The following is a 17,474-nucleotide window of genomic DNA, read 5'->3' as shown; positions in this document are numbered from 1 at the left end:
TGGACCAGACTGCTTTTATCTCCGCCTTAAATCTTAGAAGCCAAGGTACCAATAGGCCCCAGAATGGGGTGCCTACTTACCACTCTTCTACATGCTCCTTTCGGGATCAGCTCCAGGAAAGAAGGGGCAAAGCTCCTCCCTTAACTTAGGGTTTTATGCTTCCTTCCAAAACTCAAGGTTCAGTGATATTAATTTGGGCCACTTTCTCAGAATAGACCTCCTCCTATTCAGATTTGATTGGCACCTTTCTAGAGTAGGAGCCCAGAATATTCTTCCAGCAACTGCGAAGGAAAGAGCATTTTTGGCAGCCTGCTACACTCGTTTGCAGAAGATATACACATAGGGATAGAGATAGGGGACTGTATAATACTGAAATAATGGCAAACGTTTTCTACAGTACAATAAAGTGTAAAAGCATTAATTAGACACATCAATTAGAAGGATCAGATCTGGAAAATGTTGAAAAAGGAAAAAGATTCAACAATTATCATCATATCAATGGGTATAATAAAGAAAATAAAATAAAATGTAACTGTACACTTGGGTACAGAAGAAGAATAGTACCAGCATCAAAAATGAAGTTAATATTGCCCTTGTAAAGCTCATTAGTGAAACCCCATTTCAAATACTGTGTTCAGTTCTGGTGACCACATCTTCAAAGGACACTGGTAGTATGGAAGAAGTCCAGCACAGAGATGACAACATGATACAGGGAATCAGATACCTTACACACAAAGGATGAAAGGACACGTGGAGAGACATTTTTGAAAGAATGTCCAAGTCAGAATTGGGATATCCTGCTTATAACATTAAAAAAAAAACATCCATCTCACAGCCATTTTCAAACAGAAAAAAATGTCAGGGATACTCAAAGAAAATATGAGGAAATATCTCTTTACTGAGAGGGTGGTTGAAGTTTAGAATTGTCTCCCAACAGAGGTGAGATTATGCAAAATTGTGACAAAATTCAAAGATACTAGGATCAGATGCAGAGGACAGTGATAAAACAAATATGAAGGAGTGAAGGGTTAAAAAACAAATGATAGACCTGAGACTTCATTTATATATGGAAACTTATGTACTTATTTTGTATGTGTTCACTGGAAATTTGAAGGGAAACCTTTGGATAATTTGTAGAGTTTTAAAATCACTTGTCCTATATATTATATTCTAAATTAGATACTTTGCAGTTGGGATACATAACATTTTAAAACCACAAATTCATAGAGATTCTGGTACCATCAAATATAAATGTATCATCTTTCAAAAACCATAATGTGTGTTTGTGTCTATGATACTTATGAGTTGTTATATTTATTAGGGAATTAACTTAAGTGGAGGCCAACGGCAAAGAATTTGCGTTGCTCGAGCACTCTATCAAAACACCAGCATTGTTTTTCTGGTAAGAACATTTATTTTGTTTGTGTTTTTTAATCAATTTCAAAATGATAAAACTTAAGCAGTGAAATAAAGTGACGAATGAGTTTGATTCAGATGGGTTTATGTTCAAATATAGAACACAGAGCATGTCAGCAGTATAGAGATTATTGTTTGATATGTACAGAAATCAATTTCCTCCAATGTTATTATTCTTACAGTATTCTTTAAAGCTAAATCTCAGCAGAAATCATAAGGGGTCAAAATTCAAAATGATTAAGCGGGCAGCAGAGGCTCCTGCCTGTGTAAATCATACCCTGCTGACTATCTGTGGAAATTCAGCGGCATCTAACTGGGTAGTGCTACTAAATATTCTGAGAATGCAGATATCAAGTCCAGGCAGAGCCTGGGTGCTTGGGGACAGAGTCGGGGAGGAGCTGGCCATGGGTCATTTTCAGTGCTGATGCCTGCATAGCCAAGCGACAAGATAGGATGACATAAAAAGCAGTGTTAACTTTCACTGTTTAGCTATATGGTTGCCAGCATTGAATGCAATCAAACAGCAGTAGAGGCTGACCAAAGGATGAATCCAATGCTGGAGATAGTGCTAAAAAAAACCTCTTCATTAGTTGCTTGAACAAAAGGACCCGGCATGGTCCGTGTTTCGGCATTGCAAAACGCCTGGCTCAGGAGTCACACTGGTGTTCTAAAAAACCATTGTGACACCGAGACACAGACCATGTCGGGTCTTATTGTTCAAGCAACTAATAATTTTTTTAGCACTATCTCCAGTAATAAGTCTGTGGAGGGGAAGAGGGCATTGTTGAAAGTTTTATGTATGTATTAGAGAATTGGTTTTAATATTTTTAATTGGGATCTGTATTAGAGCCATTGATTAATTATAGTCAGAATATCAAGCCCAACTAAAGAAAGAAAAAAGAGAAAAAAAAAGGAATGTTGCGCCGCATGAGCATGAAATCTGTATGTTGTGATGACATCTTGTCTCTTCATGACACACAAGTTCCTTGATTTAGGGGATCGCATAAGTTTGTGGCACTCTTTTTCTTGAAGTTCATATGCTTTGTAATTCACACCCAAGCTGGAAGAATAAAAGAACAAAAATGCATTGAGATGTGGTGTGTATTTTTAAAAAGTTGAATTGGATAACTTGAAGATAGGATAGTTTGTATATCTGTGGGGAAAAAACTCCACTTTCTTTACAATATTATCACTCTCATTTTCTTTTACTATTATTGCAGGATGACCCATTCTCTGCCCTAGATATTCATTTAAGTGATCGTTTAATGCAGGAAGGAATCTTAAAGTTCCTCCAGGATGAGAAGAGAACGGTTGTTCTGGTGACACACAAGTTACAATATCTGCCACATGCTGATTGGGTACGAGTTTAGAAGATCATAATTTCCATCACAGTAATTGTTCTTTGATTGCTTTTCCTGTTATTCCTTTTATGATGTGATCATGCACAATATTTAATTGTCCGTAGTAGCAGGAAAATGGCATATATTGTTACTGAAGATATATATATATATATCTCTATATAAAACGCACCTCCAACATTCTGAAGCCTCCACAAGTCCCAACGTTCTAAATGCATGGTGGTGAAACCATGAGTGTTGGCCCCCGCCCCCCACGTAAAACGTCATGACGTCGAGGGCGGACCAATGACACTCAACCAATCGCATCGCGAACCCGTTACTAAGTGATGGAACGTGACATAAGACACATCGCTGAATAATGAAAACCAGCAGCAATAGTTGCTACGCGACGTCAACAGCAACGCTAAAAGGACCATATAGATCTCTGCTTTCCACACAAACAACGGACACGGAGGGCATATGAGGGAAGGAAAAAAAAACCAGCACATACACACACACTCTTACTCTTTACTGGCTATAAGGAGCAACTGACCTGCCACTATCACAGGGACTGCTAGCACCTCTCTCTCTCTCACACACACCAGACACAGAGGGGATGGAAGACAAGGAACGAATCGTTGGGTATGGAAGGGGCGGCAGGGGAGATAATATTAGTACGTTTGGGAAGCTTGCCAGGTGCCCTTGGCCTGGATTGGCCGCTGTCGTGGACAGGATGCTGGGCTCGATGGACCCTTGGTCTTTTCCCAGTATGGCATTACTTATGTACTTATAAGGCAATAACTGCCTCAAATGATTGTGCTGTGCTATGTACAATTATAATGCTGTCTCTTCATTTTGACCCTACACTTTCACACTCTCTTTCACACAGACGCACACACACACACACTTACACTGTCTCTATCTCACACCCACACGCACCCACACACATATACACACTCTCTCACACAGACACACAAACATGTCTCAAATGGTTCAGCTGTCCTATGTAAAATTTCACTGCTGTCTCTTCATTTTCACCCTACCTGTGCACACTCTCTTTCACACAGAGACACACACACACACTTTCTCTGTGTCACACACACACAGACACACATACATATACACACTCTCACTCGCTCTATAGCCTTGCTAGCGCCCGTTTCATTTGTTTACGAAACGGGCCTTTTTTACTAGTATATATATACTAGTAAAACAGGCCCGTTTCTGACACAAATGAAATGGGCGCTAGCAAGGTTTTCCTCGGAGTGTGTATGTTTGAGAGAGAGAGAGAGAGAGAGAGAGAGAGAGTGTGTGTGAGAGAGAAAGTGTGTGTGTGTGTGTGAGAGAGAGAGAATGAGTGAGAGAGAGACAGAGTGTGTGTGTGTGTTTGTGTCAGAGAGAGAGTGTGTGAGAGAGAGTGTATGTGAGAGACAGAGAGTGAGTATGTGTGTGTGGGGCTCCGAGTTCCATGACCCCCTCCTTCCCTCCCTCCCTCTCCTCCCCTCCCCTCCGAGTTCCAGGCCCCCCCTCCCTCCCTCCCTCTCCTCCCTCCGAGTTCTTGGCTCCCCCCCTCTCCACCCCAGCGTGTTCCATGCCCCCTTTTCTCGGAGTGTGTATGTTTGAGAGAGAATGTGTGGGTGAGAGATGGAGTGTGTATGTGAGAGAGAATGAGTGAGAGAGAGACAGACAGACAGACAGAGTGTGTGTGTGTGTGTTTGTGTCAGAGAGAGAGAGAGAGTGTGAGAGACAGAGTGTGTGTGTGAGTTTGTGTGTGAGACAGAGTATATGTGAGAGACAGAGAGTGAATGTGTGTGTGTTAGTCTGTGTGTGAGACAGAGTATATGTGAGAGACAGAGAGTGAATGTGTGTGTGTGAGAAAGTGAAGCCTTGAAGCATTTGTGCGCTCTGTAAGGCTCCATCTCCTCAATTGACGACACGTAGTTCCGGAACGTTGCAGGAATGCTTCAAGGCTTGAAGGCTTCATGTTCTCGGCTTCAGAATGTTGGAGGTGTGTTTTATTATATAGGATATACAGTATATATATATATATATATTTGCTAAATAATAGCTTGAGAGGGTATTTAAATTCAAATATTCTGGAATGAAGTACAATATCCTGAAGGTGATGTAAAAAAGATGATTTATATAGGTACATTGTCATACACATTTAAGCAACAATTTTAGAAAATGTCCTACTTATCTATACAAGCCAATAGTACACAAAAGTTTGAAGAAGGCATAAGCCCCCAGATTTTATATATGGTGCCTTGAATTATGTGTGCAAATTTAGGCGTATTCTGATTTGCGCACGTAACTTAATTTGATAATGAGCCAATCAGTGCCAATAATTGGATGCTAAGAAGCAATTATCAGCACTGATTGGGAATAATTAGAATTTACACGCAACACTCGCTAAGCGTATTCTATAATGTAGTCTGATTACATTCTACTGCATGGTTCCCAAAAGGAAGTGTGGCTATGGGAGGAGCATAGGTGGGTCATGGCCATTCCAAGAATTTACACACTGTGTTATAGAATAACCCACTCCACACCTAAAGTTAGGCCTGGGCATTTACACCAGGTTTTCATTGGTGTAAATGGCTGCGCCTAAATTCTAGTCATGTGGATGGATTTAGGTATATTCTGTAAAACGGTGCCTAACTTTATACTTAGTCATATTTTCCTTCGGCACCGATTTTTTATGTGACATATATAGAATTAGGTCCATTCTGGGTGAGGTTTGGGTGGGCATTTAAGGCACATGTGTATTGTAGAATGGCATCACATGTATACCTGGAAAATTCCCTATTGGCATTGTGGTAACTTGAACGTGGGCGGGCCCTGGAACCAGGATAAATTGAAGCTACCCAGCGGTCAAGGTCAACAAAATAATAATACTTTAATAAAGGTGCTAGATATGGGGCCCTGTTAGCTTTACAGGCAAGGGGAAAATAACACAAATTAGTCCTTAGGTGTAAGCAAAAGTTTTCCTGTGGTTCTGCTCCTGCAGACCATGGTATGCACCAGTCTCTAGTCAATAACATTTACCAGCCGATCCTTGGCACTGGGCCTACCTAACTGTCATAGCTGCAGTTCATACATAGGTGGTGAAGGCAAACATGGTTGGGAATCACTGTTTCCCTCTGGTCCTCCTCAAACTAGCTGTGCTTTGAGCTTCTATTTGTCCTAGTTTCTGCTATTCTAGCTCCACCCTTCCCAAGTCACTTCCCCCTTTGTCAGGACCAGAGTCATAGCCAGACACCCAATTTTGGGTGGGTCTGGGCCCAAGATGGGTGAGCAGAAGAACTACTCCCCATCCCACAGGTGATATGGTCTCTCCTCTCACCTGCATGCCATATGGTCTCTCAAACATCCCCCCTCTCCCGCATACCTTTTAAATAGCAGGTTTTCATCGGCAGTGAGCAGCAACTAATACACACTGCTCATGTTGGCCCCACAGCTTTCCCACTGATGCAACTTCCTGTTTCTGCATAGGTGGAAATACATCAGAAGGAAGGCTGTGGGGCCGGTGTGAGCAGTATGTGTCAGTCGCTGCTTGCTGCAGACAAAGATTTGCTATTTACAAGGTATGCAGGAGGGACAGTTGTTGGGAGTTTTCAGCTGGAGGGGCTTGGGAATCCCTGCCAGCCACATCATAGGTTTGCTGCTACTGGGTAGGCCTGAGCCCAAAGTGGGTGGGCTCGAGTCCACCCGGGCCCACTCTTGGCTATGCCACTGGGCAGGACTATGGATCTTTAAGGCGACACTGTAAGGGAGTATCCTTAAGGGGAAATGGCAGCGTCCTATAGTCTGCCTCACAGGCATTTATACCTACTTTGATGACTTATGTTACCTTCTTGTTTGGAAAGCTTAAGGTGGGAATTATGCTTACAGCATTGTAAAACACCCTGAATTGCCAAAACTGTGAGTTTTCTTGTGGGCATGCAGATTTCTGAAATCCGCCTTCACTTTCAAGAATGCCTAAGAATCTTTTGATCAACTCTCAGCAGGTTAATTGAACCACTACATAGTGACAGTTACAAGGCTAATGTATGATTTATAATACTGTTTTAATTTTATTTTAATTTCTTTCTTGCTCTGTAACAATTTGTGGGTTCCTTTTACAAAGCGGTGTTACTGATTAGCATGCGCTGAATGCGAAGAAGCACATGGGAACTGAATGGGCTTCATCGCATTCCATTCACCGCTAATTGGTAGCACTGCTTTGTAAAAGGAGCCCTGTGTGTTTAATATTTCATTACATATATGTTATATATATGAAATCCCCACATATATCTAGCAAGCAATGTTAAGAACGCCATACATTACATCATCATCATGTTTTCTATTACCATTCAACCCAAAACACTCTGTAATACTAGATGTCAACTCTCTGTTCATTTCCACTAGCCACGATTTATTGTAAGCCACATTGAGCCTGCAAAGAGGTGGGAAAATGTGGGATACAAATGTAATAAATAAATAAAATATCCCTGCAACACTGTAATCCACTTTATACACCCCTTTGAGTGAAAAGGTGGGATTAAATTCAATTTAATTAAGTGGATCCACATACATGTATAAATTACAGAATCTCCACTTATTTTATTTCATATCTATAACTTTCAAAACAAAATTTGCATGCTAGACACTTTTATAAGAAAATGGAGTAATACAAAAAAATATATATACATAGAAGATTTAACATCATAATTTAAAGATATGCCTCCATAATTTATAGTCTATTAAAAGTTGATATACCGCTGTTGCAACAGCATTGGGCCATCTCTCACAGAATGATGTTCAGAGCTACTTAACTGGCAGGGAAGAGCAACTGTTTGGTGGACACACTGAGTCAGACCATGCAGCCACATGAGTGATGCTTCAACATGGGTGCTGCCCAGAAAATCTTCCAAGAGTGGGACACCTTTTGCTACTTACTTCAAAAACTGTCAGGCTTCTTCCCTGGAAGCACTGGGTTTGTGAGCCCTTGGACCAAGAAGCGGCAGTGGCAGGCAAGGTCACCTTCAAAGCCAGAGACAAGGCAAGGCTGGACTGGAACCCCGGACTGCCGGACTGGAGTTCTGCACTGGAATACACAGGACTGGAACGCACCGGACGGGTGCGCACTGGACTGGAAACCACTGGACTGGTACACACTGGAGTGGAGCCCACTGGATTGGAACACACGGGACCGGAACCCGCTGGACAGGAACACACTGTACCTAGGCTTCACCTACGCTTAGCCACCGTTCCCCGAGGGTTGAGCCCTCAGGTTCGGGCAGCCGGCAGGGCTTACTGGAAAATCGGAACTGGAACTAGCAAGCAGGAACAACAGGAATCAGGATACAGAAGTGCCCCCAGGCACCTAGGCGAAAGCAAGGCAGACAGGCAGGGAATATCCGGGTTCAGGCAGTAGTCGGGTCAGGCAACAGGCAGCAAGTATCGGGGTTCAGGCAGTAGTCGGATCAGGCAGCAGGCAGAGAGTAGTCAGATACAGGCAATGGTCAGGTCAAGTAGCAAGACTATGGCTGGAGCTCCAGTAGCAAGGAGTACTGGCAGCGGACAGGACTAGGGCTGAAGCTCCAGAAGCAAAGGAAAACACACACGGGAAAACCAGAAAGCTAAACACAAGAAAACTAGTAAAGCTGTACACAAGCTAACAAGAAAGCTATGCCCAAGCTAACTAGTCACAAGCTAGAAACTCACACTAAGCAAAACACAGGAGAACTAGTAAAGTTGTACACAAGCTAACAAGCAAAGCTATGCCCAAGCTAACTAGTCACACTCTAGGAACTCACACAACACAACACAACACAACACAACACAACACAACACACAGGAGAACTAGTAAAGCTGTACACAAGCCAACAAGAAAAGCTATTCCCAAGCTACTAGTAACAAGCTAGAAACTCACCCTGAACTGGACAAGGTAGAAGTGCACAGAGCACTCTAACATACCAGGGACCTTAGACGATGCCAAGGCAAAGGCTGCAGTCTCTAAGTGATTAATAAAGCCCTTCAACACCTGAGGAGCAGCTGCAGCCATCAGTAAGCAACTACGGAGGCTGTCCAGGCACAAACAAGAGAGACAAGTCCGGCAGCCTGGAAGAACCGGACCGGACTAGGCTAAAGTCTGGAATGGGTAGGAACAGCAAGACAAACTATGGCAGTCATTGGCTCTGGCCACCAGCGGGTGAGAGGAGCACAAACCAAGGAGCAGGCAGAGCGCACACAGAACATAGAGAGACTAGAATACCTAGGTGCAGCACAGAGGAGCAAACAGAGCCAGGCTGGAGACAGAGGTAGAGCTAACTCAGGCAGCACCCCCAGGTGCAGTAGAGTGGAGTAATTAGAGCCATGCTGGAAGCAGCCAGCACACGGAAGGAAAACTACTCCAGAAAGGATAGGCAGAAGCCAGCTTAGAAGCTGACCCCCAGAAATATGGTAAGTCTGAGGGTGGTCATGGCCACAGACAAGACAAAAACAAGGTCCTTCAGTTTTGCTTCAGACTAATGTCACATGGCAGATTAGCCTCAAATGCCTTTCTCCTCAAATAGGGGACAGACATTTTGTAATGTATCTTCCAACACTTCTCTCAGTGAAAACTCTCCTGAAACTGGAGCAGAACCGGGGAACTGTGATATTCATTGTGCCATATTGGTCATGACATATATGGTTCCCTCTACTTCTGTAGCTAACCTCTGAAGATCCATGAGGATTTTAGTGCTTTCCAACCCCTATCACTCAGAAAAAGGGGTCCCTCTTGCATCCAAATCTCTCAGCTTGGATGTTGAGAGGTTTAAGTGGCTTTTAGAAATCTTCTGGAGGGTGCTCTCAGGTTCTGCTTGCTTCCAGAAGAGATTCCACTTACGAGGCCATATGGTTTTAAGTGGAGGATGTTTGCCATTTTGTGAGAGGGCAAGGCTGTAGACCCTTTCTCCTATTCTACACAAAACTACTTGAATATCTTCTACAACTGTCTGAGTCAGATCTCAAGACCAACTTTGTAAGGGTTCACCTCATTGCAATTGGTGCTTATCTTCACCATGTAGATTGCAAGCCAATCTTTGCTCAGCCTTTAGTGTTCTGTTCATGAAGTGCTTGATTTTACTAAAACCCCCAAATAGGTCACCCACAGTGTCATGGGATCTTGATATTGTCCTTTCCCAGCTGATGGACGCTCCTTTCAAACCACTTGATACCTGACTCCTGAAGTTCCTGACCTGGAGGCGCTTGTTTTTGGTGGCAGTTACTTCAGCCTGCAGTGTCAGTGAAGTACAGGCCTTAGTAGCTGATCCACCTTACACTCAGTTTACAACAGATGGTTTTGCTCATGCATCCTAAATTCCTTCTTAAGGTAGTATTGGAATTCCATCTTAACCAGTCAAGTTTTCTGACATTTTTCCCCAAAAGGCTCATGCCCATCAAGGTGAAAGCACACTGCACTCTCTGGACTGCAAGAGAGCCTTGGCCGACTATCTGGAGTAGACTAAAGCCCATAGAAAGTCCACCAAGCCTTTTGTTTCTTTTGACTCCAACAGCATGGTGGCTGCCATTGGTTAACACACACTATCAAATTAGCTCATGGACTGCATCTCTTTGCAGTCCTTTACTTAAGTGTAAGCTGGACTGACTCTGGAGGGTCTTGTCATGGCTCACCATGCCAGAGTCCATGGCTGTATCGGTAGCCCAGCTGAGGTCAGCCTCCATAGATGAGTGTTGCACAGCTGCAATATGAACTTTATTCACCTCTCACTACTGTCTGGAACAAGACTTCCGATGCAACAGCCGTTTTGGTTAGATAGTCCTTCAGAATTTTTTCAGGGTCTAAATTTCAACTCTACCCCTCTCCTCCCCTCTTAGTGCATTTGTTTTCTGTTTCAGGTTATCTGTTGTAGGCCCCTTCCTCCCTTTTTATATAAAATATCCTGGTAGCTAGGGATTCCCAGTACTAAGAATATTAAATTAAAATGTTATATGTGGAGGGGCATTTTATAACGGGGATGCCCATCGCTAAGGGCGCCCATCTCCGAGGACAGCGCAGCGAAGGGGCGGGGCCAACCGTATTATCGAACGAGATGGGCGTCCATCTTTCGTTTCAAAAATATGGTTGGCCCCGCCCAAATCTCAACCGAAATGCTGAGATCGCCGGATTTAGAGATGGGTGCCCTCGGTTTTCCCCCATAATGGAATCTGATGGCGCCCATCTCAAAAACGAACCAATCCAAGGCATTTGGTTGTGGGAGGGGCTAGGATTCGTAGTGCACTGGTCCCCCTCACATGCCAGGACTCCAACCGGGCACCCTAGGGGGCACTACAGTGGACTTGGCAAATTGGTCCCAGGTGCATAGCTCCCTTACCTTGGGTGCTGAGCCCCCCAAAACCCACTCCCCACCACTATACACCACTACCATAGCCCTAAGAGGTGAAGGGGGACACCTACATGTGGGTACAGTGGGTTTCTGGTGGGTTTTGAAGGGCTCCCATTTTCCACCATAAGTGTAACAGGTAGGGGGCGATGGGCCTGGATCCGCCTGCCTGAGGTATACTGCATCCACTAAACCTGCTCCAGAGACCTGCATACTGCTGTCATGGACTGGAGTATGACATTTGAGGCTGGCATAGAGGCTGGCAAAAAAGTTCTTAAAGTTATTTTTTTGAGGGTGGGAGGGGGTTAGTGACTCTCACTGGGAGAGTCAGGGGAAGTCATCCCCGATTCCCTCCGGTCGTCATCTGGGCAGTTTGGGCACTTTTTTGTGACTTGGACCTAAAAAAAGGGACCAAAAAAAGCGGACCAAATTCTCACCAGGGGCGCCCATTTTTTTCCATTATCAGCCGCAGCTGGCCATCTTCTTAACCACACCCTGGAACGCCCCTGTCCCACCTTTGCTACCCTTCCGACATGCCCCCGGGAACTTCAGCCGTCCCAGTGACGGAAAGCAGTTAGGGACGTCCAAAATCGGCTTTCGATTATGCCGATTCTGGTGCCCCTGAGAGAAGGGCGCCCATCTCCCGATTTGTGTCGAAAGATGGGTGCCCTTCTCTTTCAAAAGTGAGCTGGATAGATGCACAGCGATAAGGGTTTCCAGTTTTAATCTTTTTAATTGCTGCACAACTTCGAATTTGCCAGACAGGGTTGATCCAGTCCTTGGTTTAAGATATTGCATTCAGAGGCTTGTAGTCATGAATTCCCAGTAGCGTGCCTTAAGATGTCCAGACAAGAATGATATACTTAGAGGCAAAGGAAATTTAACCAAATATTTATATAGATACTTTCTGAGGTTGACTGAGTACATGCCTTTAAATATTGACTCCAATATTCTTAAAATGTGTTATCATTTGTACTTTGATAACCCTATATTGTGGAATCTATTAAAGTGTTTTTGAATCAATACCATAGAATATATATAATATAATAACGTGGAGGAAAAGTCCTCAAAGCAACCTGGGGTACTCAGTGACAATATCACAGAATTTGTAGTACCAACCAGAAGGCTGAGACTCAGAGGCAGTCCTGCTTTAATCGCCCACTGGCTTTCTAATCCTCCGCATGCATGTTCGACTGTTTGTGAAGATGTATGATATTGGAACAGCATGGTAGTAACCTGCTCCCTTTGAGAAAGCTGGTGGGTGAAATGGGTCCCCGTCAGGAGATGGTGAAAGCTGGAAAAACTTTGAGATAAGTGCCATGTAGTATTTGTAGTGGACTTTGATACAACAGCCAAAGGACATGCATGCGGAGGATTAGATTTTAAAGAAAAAGAATGAAAGAAAGAAACTTATAATATTGTACCAATCTCTGTCCCACTGATGATGTAAACCACACTGATTATAAGTCCTGAATCGAATTGAATTTTAATTCTAAATCTGTGCTTCCTTTTAGATTATAGCCATGAAAGATGGAACTGTGCTGAGAGAAGGAACATTGAAGGACATTCAGAACAATGATATTGAACTCTACGAACACTGGAAAACTCTCATGAATCGCCAGGATCAGGAGTTAGAAAAGGTAGTTGCAAGGAACAGAGAAACAAGATTTGTATGATAGTTACTGAAGCATGCATTTTTAACATAGGGATGTGCATAGCACAAACTGGTTCATTTGACTTTTCTCCCAATTTTTGGATGTTTTTAGTTCGTTTCCAACATTCATTTTAATTAAAAAAAAAAAACATGCATTAGTTGACTAGTTGACTTAACTTATGTTAATTCATAGGTTAATGAGTGTTAGATTAATGTCATGCGCACTAAGGGACCCTTTTACTAAAGCTTAGTGCATGCTAACAGAATTAGAGCAACCTAAATATTATGTGTCCTATTTTATACCTATGGGTCTTGTCCATTAGCACGCATTAAGGGGTCCTTTTACCAAGCTGCGTTAAAAAGGGCCCTGCTGTAGCAGCAGGGACTGTTTTTCCCATGCACCATGACCCTTTTTTCCGCAGTGGGTAAAAACCCCACCTCCCAAAAAAATGGTCATGCGGTAAGATTACTCTTACCGCATGACCATGCGGTTGTGAACACTTACCGCCACCCGCTTAGGTGGCAGTAAGGGCTCCCATGGTAACCCAGCAGTAAACAGGCAGCACCGATTGCTGCTGGGTTAGCGCCATGGTAAAAATTCTAGTGTTATTTTCTGGTGCACTGGAAATGGTGCATGTTCAAGCCAGAACTAACACCAGTGGCTGCGTTGGGCTGGCAGTAGTTCTGGGTTGCCATGCGGCCTCTAAGCTTTTTTTTCAGTTCAGGTTCCTTCTTATCATTACCAGTTACCATAACCTTAGAGTTTATGGGTGAAACATACCCCTGTCCTCTCGGGGTGTAAACTGGTATGGTTACAAAGGCATTGGCAACTCTTTCTTATCTTCTTAGGTAAGACATGGTCCAATTACCCCAGGGGAAGGTTATATAGATGGTGCTTTAATACTGTCTTATCTCTGGGTCCCTGGCCAGACCTCTTTTTTGGAGTGGTTTTTTTCTTTTGGTAGGTATTTCTTTACCCCTACCTGGGTTTTGGTAGGTATTTATTTAACCCTACCTGGGTTTCTCGCCTCAATAGGAATATAGTTCAGTAATGCATTTTCTGTTCCTAACTAAACTGGTTTGGAAGAAATATTTTGATCAAAACAACCAGAAAAAGCCAAAATAGGCATGGCAGGCAAGATGATAATGAATAAAAATCAGGAAAAGTTACTTTCTCATTGTGTTTGGATGTTTTTCACTTTTTTAATGCTATTCTGAGGATTTTGCTTTTCCAAAGAAATTTTGTTAATTTTGAATCAATATTTTTATAAAATGATTTAGGATATCATCCTGGTAGTATTATAAGAATGTAATTAATCTGAGAAGTATGGGCCATTTTTATTGTTTCCAGTCTGCCCCGCCAGGACAAATACAATGGTACCACTGGTCTCATTAATTCTTTCATTGATTTTTTTTCCATATCAATGTGTGCTATTTGCTTGGGTTTTTTGTTGAGCCTCATTCCCAAATATTTGAGCTGTAGAGAGGCCCATTTCAGCTTAGAAGTTCCAATATTTTAGGGGTGGGGGTAGGGTGTTGCTGAGCATTGTATGTGATAGCAGTTTAGATACCGAGCTCCCATGGACTCCTAGCAATAAAGGCATCCATTCACATCGCCTTTGCCCACTGAACATCAAAATTAATTCTCACATATTGTCAATTAATATGGCATCAGGCATAGATTGAGCCAACATCTCTTAAAAATGATTTGAATGGCAAGACCAATGACCCAACCTAATCTTTCATATTGGAGGAATTAAGATCTCTAAAAGACATGTCAGATGCCAAAGAAGATATCTGTGAAATTAAAGAAGACATATCAACAACAAAAACAGATGTCTCAATTCAAATCTCGCATTCAGTCCTTAGAGGCTAGACAAAATGTGGCTTAGGAAAACATCAAAATTATACAACAGCAAGCCAAATGCATCACCATCCTGGAAAGAGAACTTTAAGACAGTAATAATTGTTCATGGAGGAACAACATCAGAATCTTGCTTCCGGAGAGCGCTGAAGGTTTCAATATGGTCAAATACCTGGAGGATTTGATCCCAAAACTACTTGATCTTCACTTTGAATGAGCCTTTGAAATAGAGAACGCTCATTGAGTACCGTCACAGAAAGGCCCTCATGATAAATACCCGCAGCCCATCGTTCTCCGAATACTTCACTCTAACCATGAGTTGGTATAATGCAATGGGCACGATTATGGACCCCAATACAGATGGAAGGCAATACCATTCAATTCCTCCTAGACTTGAACAAGAACACTGCAAATGTTAGAAAGTAATTTCTGGCTTACCACACAAAATTAAAGGAACTCAATGCGAGGGTTGGGTTGTTTTACTCGGTGTGAATGTGAGTGATATTAAACAACTGAACATAAGATTTTACTGAACCCAATTCACTTTCAACATTCCTTGAGGACATCTCTCTGAGAACTATTGATGTTGTATGACTTTGGTAATATAATATGTATTTCCTAAGATACCTTCATGCAACTGTTTGCAAAGGAATGACTTAATTCATTTCTTAACCATAATACTCTCTGTATCTGAATTTGGTTAGCGTTCCCTCCTGTTGTGTATAGGAATACTTTTAGCTTTGCTAATGCTACCAGTAATGTGTATTAATGCTGAGATGTTAGCAAGTTTTAAATGCTACCAATTTAAGGATTTATAATTGATGCCTTAGTTTAACAAATCTACTAAATATTTTCTGCTTTACTGGAGTGGTACAGTTGTCATCACCTACCTCAATATCCCACTGTTTTGTTTTTCCTGACCTTTGTGCGATGTTTATTATTAGCAAGATGATGTTTTTCTGCACATTCGTGTCATCAGTTTATATCTCATCTTCCACATCGCATTCACTTGGTACTTCTATCATTCTGACTAAAATAGTTTACTGCCACTCTGCAAATTTCATCTCCCTTATAATTCATGAGTCTGATCATCACCTCCCTTAATGTAAAGGGCTTTAGTAACCCCGTTAAGAGAAAACAAAATTCCTCACTCATATGTACAAATATTTACCAGAGTTTATTTTCTTTCAAGAAACTCATCTGTCCCAACTAAAATCAGTCAAATTACAAACTAAATGGTCTCACCTTACTTTTTTCACCAGCAATTGGTAAAAAAAATAGTGTAGCTACATTAATTAGGAAAAGACCTGACATAACCATAATTTCTCAGGCTGTGGACACAATAGGAAGGTGGATTAAAATAAATATTGAGATAAATTGCAGTCCAATCACTTTAATAAATATTTATGCTCCTAACATTTCTTTCTACAATTAGCTGATGTGGTGTTCCAAAATGGGCTCCAGGATTGTTGAAATCTCTCCCCTTCTGCAGAAGCAAAGTCTTGGACCCCCATTAGCTCCATTCTCATTAAAAGGATCAGTCTGGATCGCCATTGCTGACTTGAAGGTCTTTTGTAAGTCAACAATTCGGTCAAAATGACTTGTTTGGCTATTATTGTAGCTTTAGTCACAAAGGATGCAAACCTAGACGGGACCGGAGGACCTAATTTGGAGCAGCCAAACAAAAGTGCAGAATCATAGTGCCACCCCGCATGCCACATGTTGGATACCTGTAATAGTATGTCTTTCCAAACGTCCACAATGGAGGGACATGACCAAAACATGTGTCCCAGTGTTGCTTTGTCCGCCCCGCATTTTGGACAGGATCTCCAGGGGGAAAATCCCATATGAAAGGCTCTGTGGGAGATGAGAGCTTACGAATTTCCAATATGTGAGTTTTAAATTGTAGCAAAGTCAGTGACACTTGTAGGTAATTTTGCCATAGCGTATGCAGCCGAGTATAATCCAGTTCTGCAATAGTGTCTCTTATATGTCTATGGTGAAACGAGAGGGGTACTTTTTGCTGCTCCACCAAGGAAAAAGCTGTCGAAAGTTCCTCTTGTATGTCCTCTGCCACTGTCTCCCATGGTAGAGATTGTATATAGTGTTTAAGTTGAACATAAAAAAGCCCCTATCTGAAATAGCAAATTCTTTCCGAAGGTTGCAAAATGATTTAATTCATCCTTCTGAGGTCACCACTTTGAGTAAGTATACAATTCCTCAGTGTTTCCATTTGTGAAAGGTGGGATAAATCTGGCCTAGGGTAAAGGCTGGTTTATTACATATTGATAAAAGAGGCATCACCTTGGCCGAAAACTGATGTAGGCAGCAAATCCATCTCCAAACCACTTTAGCAGCGGGCATTATGTAGGAAGTCCTCAACACTCTTGGCACTGTGCCCCCTGCCATATGCAAAAGGCTGCTGAGATGGACTTTGGGTGATAACTGGAGTTCCAAAAATGTGTTTGAATAATCTTGTGTAGAGCGAAACCAATCGTTGATATGTCTCATACCACTTGCCACTGTTATATAGCATTGAGGGCATTGAGGTGCTGGTCGTCAGGTCCGCCTTTTCCCGTCTTCAACCTGCTACCTGCTGAAATTCATTTCCTCACAGCTGGTTCCTGCTGAAATCGCTGGCTTTCACTTCTTCACGGCAGCCCTTTGCTGATATTGCAGACTCTGCTTCCCTGTGATGCCCTGTCCACCAGCCTAACCAAGACTTTGCGAGTCGAGACCTGATTTTAGACTTTTTCCTTCCTTCCTCCTCTTTCTACTTTCCTTTCCCTGCCTACCCATTAATTTGCTTTTAGATTGTATTTATATTCCCT

At 42.5% G+C, this 17,474-nt stretch overlaps 1 protein-coding gene across 1 annotated transcript in view; it reads left to right on the top strand.

Annotated features, from left to right (window-relative positions):
• ABCC9 (ATP binding cassette subfamily C member 9) overlaps positions 1-17,474 on the top strand; it is a 454,126-nt gene that overhangs the window by 274,380 nt on the left and 162,272 nt on the right. Inside the window, 3 exon segments of the mRNA XM_030214004.1 lie at positions 1,322-1,402; positions 2,637-2,774; positions 12,640-12,765. Of these exon segments, the coding sequence (XP_030069864.1) occupies positions 1,322-1,402; positions 2,637-2,774; positions 12,640-12,765 (345 nt within the window).

The sequence above is a fragment of the Microcaecilia unicolor genome, chromosome 9 (assembly GCF_901765095.1).
Source record: "Microcaecilia unicolor chromosome 9, aMicUni1.1, whole genome shotgun sequence".
Taxonomy (NCBI): Eukaryota; Metazoa; Chordata; class Amphibia; order Gymnophiona; family Siphonopidae; genus Microcaecilia; species Microcaecilia unicolor.
Note: the sequence above shows the minus strand (reverse complement) of the source record. Positions and strands in the feature narration are given on the sequence as shown.